Source organism: Sinocyclocheilus grahami, unplaced genomic scaffold (genome assembly GCF_001515645.1).
Source record: "Sinocyclocheilus grahami isolate Dianchi unplaced genomic scaffold, SAMN03320097.WGS_v1.1 scaffold2370.1, whole genome shotgun sequence".
Lineage (NCBI taxonomy): Eukaryota > Metazoa > Chordata > Actinopteri > Cypriniformes > Cyprinidae > Sinocyclocheilus > Sinocyclocheilus grahami.
The window spans coordinates 36,389-41,641 of NW_015507549.1; the positions used below are offsets into that span (position 1 = coordinate 36,389).

Below are 5,253 nucleotides of genomic sequence, written 5' to 3' on the forward strand. Positions count from 1 at the left end.
ACACACTCTCACACTCACACACTCACATACACACACACTCACACACTCACACTCACACACACACACACACACACACTCACACACACACACACACACACACTCACACACTCTCACACTCACACACTCACATACACTTATACAACATACAGTGAGCAGAAGCTGTGAAGCTCCAAAAGGACATGTAATATATCATATAAACCAGTATTTATTCAGTTTCACAGTACAGTAATGACAATTTAGGGCTGGAATGAGTTTAATCGTCATTAAAAAAAATCACAATGTAACAAAAACTGTTGTATTACAGTATCATATAACATATAAAATCAAGGTGTAACATCTTTTTTTTTCTTCATCAACTTTTTTTGGGTAAACTTTTGGAATCATACAAATGTTTGTGGTTAATTAAATAAATAGTTTTTTATCAATATTTTGGATTATTTGGATAGGTGTTTAGGAATTTACGTATCAGAGGACCAGGGTTATTATCGTTAACTAAATCTAAAACTCAAACCATTAAAAAATGTTACTTGAAATAAAATAAAACTTTCCGCTAGCTGCCAAAACAACATCTCATTTTCTTTTAGTTCAAATAACTCAAACGGGAATAAACATTTATTAAATTAATTTAAAAAAAATAATAAAAATGACAGACACACCACCAAATTATTAAAACTTTAACTAAGTTTCTTTAATAAAAAACTGTTGTTGATGGGCATTTTTTTGTTACATTGTGACATTATTATGATAAAACAAATAAAAAAATGTTTGTAGAATTTAATTTTTAACAGTAAAATTAAATATAATTTCTTAAGGGCTCGCTGTTATTTTCAGCCAAAAAAGTTTGATGGTTTAAAAATAAAGAAATTAATACAGCCTTAAATATTAGTATTGTAATGTAAAATCAACTTATTAATATTATTATTATTTATACAGTGAAATATTGCAAAAGTAATATGTCTTATTCTGTTTATATATTTTTAATTTTTTTATTTATCATTTATATATAATTTTTTTGTGGAGGAACTAGTAATCAGCACTACTAGCTGGACTGTTCAGCTTGTGAATCCTGATGGTTCTCTCAGCACACAGGAAGTCTCTGCGCACTCACTTCCTGCTCTGGTGTGAAAACCTGTCGTGTAAATGCGGCTCTGGCTCTGGATAGCGCTCTGCTGCTGCTGTAAGCAGGCGGTTTGGTTGGTTAAAAATAGTTTTGTAATTATAGGAAATTATTTTTGCTGCGTGTTTCTCCTGAACGCTGTGCTAATTTGTGGTCAGGCGTTTTGCCATCAAACCATTTCTGTGTGCTCAGAGCTGACAGACGGCAACACGACAGACACACACACACACACACACTCACACACACACACACACACACACACACTCACACACACACACACACACACACACACAGACAGACACTGTAAAACACATAAAAATTACAAAAACACATAAATAAATAAACATGTATTTAATGCAATTTCTTTATTTTTAAACGTTAAACCATCAAACATTTATTTTGACTGAAAACCACAGACAGCCCTTAAAGATTCAATTACATTTAATTATATTATTGAATCTTTAAGGGCTGTCTGTGGTTTTCAGTCAAAATAAATGTTTGATGGTATAACGTTTAAAAATATAGAAATTGCATTAAATACGTTTATTTATTTATGTGTTTTTGTAATTTTTATATTTTTATTATATAACCAACTTTAAAAACTTAAAAATGAGAAATGTTGCCTAGGCAACTAACTCAAATAAAAAAAAAACATTTAAATTGAAGTACTAAAATTACTAAAACTTAATAAAATATTAATTAAAATAAAAATATAAAAAAATAATAATAATAAAAAGGACAAAAGCACATACAACAAACTGGTAATATTCTGCAAAGGACCTTCATTTGTGAACTTTTATTTTAAAATGTGTACATTTATTTAACACTATACTATGTGTTATATTACTTTGGCATGACATTTCAGAAAACTAGTTGTTGGAGCAAATAAAAATATATAGTTTCCATTCACAACTATCTAAGTTTACCCGCTATGATGACGTCTGCTTGTGAGAAATGTGGAAAGGATGTCTACTGGAATGAGTTGAGTCACTAGTGAGCTGTGGTTCGCTGCGGATGCTGTCTGTGAAGGCCACGACTGAGAGGCAGATCAGTAAGTTTGGTGTCAGAGTCTGAAGCAGGAATGTGTTTGTGTGTCAGATCACAGCCGTGTGCAGAGAAGCGGCTCTACAGGCGCTGCAGGAGGACATCACAGCCCAACATGTGAGCGCCGGACACTTCGACAGCGCTCTGAACACCGTCAGACCCCGAATCCCTCAGACGCTCCTGCAGACGTACACCAACTACCAGCAGAAACACGGAGGACCACGCGTCTGACACAGCCTTCATATGATACTGTACACACAAACAATAAAGACACGTTTCTACTTATTATTGCTGTTGACTTGTTGTGTGTGTGTGTGTGTGTGTGTGTGAGAGAGAGAGAGAGAGAGAGTGTGTGTGTGTGTGTGTGTGTGAGAGAGAGAGAGAGAGTGTGTGTGTGTGTGTGTGTGTTTATGGTCATCTGGGCTTAAAGAAGTTACAGATCTATAAAGGTTTTATTTGATGACAGAGCAGTGCTTTATGGTTTTGTGCTGTAAAGCTTTACTCACCTGCACCAGCTCTTAACATGCATGAAAGATTATTGTCATTTATTTGTGGGTGTGGCCACAAATATGATTTGAGGTCACAGGAGATCATTTTTAAATTCCACAAATATTGTTTTATGCTCCTGTAGATTGCCTTCATTTGCTTTAACCCAGAAACTAAAACACCTAAAGAAAAACGTCTAAAGAAGAAATTAGCATTAAAAAACATTAAAGTTATATGAGCAAAAAGCCTGCAGTGCTGCGCATTGATAACTAAAGCTACTAAAAATTGTTTTCTTTGCTGAAATAGAGGGAATAAAAGAAAATATAAAAATTTTATGAAAAAACTTCAACTTAATAACCTAAACAAAAATGAGAAATGCTGCTTTTGCAACTGAAATAAAATAACTACTAAATATTACTAAAACTGAAGTAAAAATGTATTTTAAATAATAAAAAGGACAATATTATTTAGAAGGACAACAAAATTTAAATGAAAACTGACAATATGAAAATAAAAGTTAATTCAAAATATTAATACTATAATGTTATAATAGTTACTAAAACAACACCGGTGCTATTAAAGTTGTTATTATTAATAATATATAATATATGTCTATAATAGTCTATAATATAATATTACAAAATATTATTTCATTTATTTTTTGCTTTTTAATATATATATATATATATACTTTGTAATTCTTATGTAACAAGCAATATAGTAATGTCAAACTAAATGTCAAAATAATTGTCATCGCTGCCTCTCAGGAGGAGTTGTGTGTGTGTGTGTGTGTGTGAGTACGCCCCCCCACACACACACATAAGCACACGCACACACACACACACACACACACACATAAGCACACGCACACACACACACATAAGCACACGCACACACACACACACACACTCGGTGAGGGGGTTGAGCTCTTAAGGTCGCACCAGCGCTGCTCGTGTTTTTGATCTGATGTTTTCGAGATGTTTTACTGGACAAAAGCCTTGAAAACTTTTGATGAGAACTGATTAAGTTACATTTTCAATATCTAACAGTTTAGTGCACATCGCCTTAATGACAATCAGTGCAATTTGAGACTAATACTCAATAGCGTTAACCATTACTAATACTGCATATCTGAATCAGAAACAAAATAATAATCCATAAAACACTTTATTACAACACACACGAGTGTAACGGGGTGAAAATGCAGCAAATGTTCAGACGCTGATTGCGTGCGTGACGCGCCGCGGTGGCGCTCAGCAGCAGATGCGCGTTAGTTTCACACGATCCACCTTAAACCCAGAGCTCGTCCGCCCTCCTGCATCTGCCCCATGATCCTCTTTCATTCATCAGTGTGTGTGTGTGTGTGTGTGTGCGTGTGCGCAAAAACAGCGCACGCATCTGATCCGACACACTCACGCAGAGTCACCGGACAGACGCGCACTGCGCTAAACCAGCAACTAACGCGCTTGATTCCTGGATTTAGCCGGATTCCTTCTGCTTTGCCCCGTGGAGTTCCCTCTGGATGTTACGCTCGCAGTCATGCGCTGATTTCTGGCCTCGTTCAGGACATATTGATGGATGTTTGGCACATGGACTGATGGATTTGACATTATGGGAGTCTGTCTGTAGGTACGTATCATTCCTCTCTCTCTCTCTCTCTCACACACACACACACACACACACACACACACACATCCATCGGTGTTATTTAATGCGGAATAAAGGCAGGATTGGATGGAGATCGCGTGTGCATCTGTGAAACCGGAGCTCTTGCGTTTATTCAACTCTCGTGTATTACTCACAACTTATGTTCATAATCATATTATGCGCTCCAGGCTGTGTGTGTATGAGTGTGTGCGTGTGTTTGAGCCTACACACACACACACACACACTCCTCCCCCAGCGGGCTTGTTTTCATTCATAAGTTTCCTTTTTCTTGTAGTTCTGCGTTTTTTTTTTCGCGAACGCGTTTTATGTTTTTACGTATTAATTACATTTCTCAAAGATGCACGGATACAAAACAATATAATATTAAACACATTGTTGTTTAATATTATATTGTTATAATATTAAGTGCACCAGGAAAAATATATTTGCATAAAAAAAATAATTGCTGATTATTTTTATTGATATTAAAACGCGTTAGTTGCGCAGCCGATATTAACGCAAAGTTTTCCAATCTGTGCTTTCCAATTTGCATGCATATTGGGTTCTCTCCGTCCGAACCTCTGAACTGAAGAGTAAAACGAAGCCTCGAGGAGTTTCGGACTCGTCCCGCATCATAAAGCGCGTGAAGCTCTGTGTTTGATTTGAAGGCTTCCTGCTCTGTGTGGCTCTGCATTTTAATGTTAACCAGCCATACACATGCAAATCAGGACGGGAAGTGAACTTTACTTCAGAGGTCGGTACAAAGTCTTGTTAATGGTCAACTCTCTCTCTCTCTCTCTCCGCTCGGGGGTTAAATGGATCTGTGTATAGAAGGAAAAGAGCTCGAGACCTTCATTTCACTCACTCACACACACACACACAAACACACACACACACTCTCTCTCTTTCTCACACACACACACACACACACACACACACACACACTCTCTCTCTCTCTC

General features: G+C 36.3%; 2 protein-coding genes across 3 annotated transcripts in view; both read left to right on the top strand.

Moving 5' to 3' along the window:
* LOC107574883 (spermatogenesis-associated protein 5-like) overlaps positions 1–2,456 on the top strand; it is a 34,296-nt gene extending 31,840 nt beyond the window's left edge. Inside the window, exon 3 of one of the 2 annotated variants that reach the window (XM_016261302.1) lies at positions 2,216–2,456. In XM_016261302.1, coding sequence (XP_016116788.1) covers positions 2,216–2,392 — 177 coding nt within the window. In that variant the 3' untranslated portion in view covers positions 2,393–2,456. The remainder of the gene's footprint in view (positions 1–2,215) is intronic. The other variant, XM_016261303.1, reaches the window with a different exon arrangement.
* A 1,405-nt stretch (positions 2,457–3,861) lies between these two features.
* The window catches only part of spry1 (sprouty homolog 1, antagonist of FGF signaling (Drosophila)), a 6,418-nt gene continuing 5,026 nt past the window's right edge, over positions 3,862–5,253 (top strand). Inside the window, exon 1 of the mRNA XM_016261300.1 lies at positions 3,862–4,276. The gene's annotated coding sequence lies outside the window, so the exon portion shown is untranslated. The remainder of the gene's footprint in view (positions 4,277–5,253) is intronic.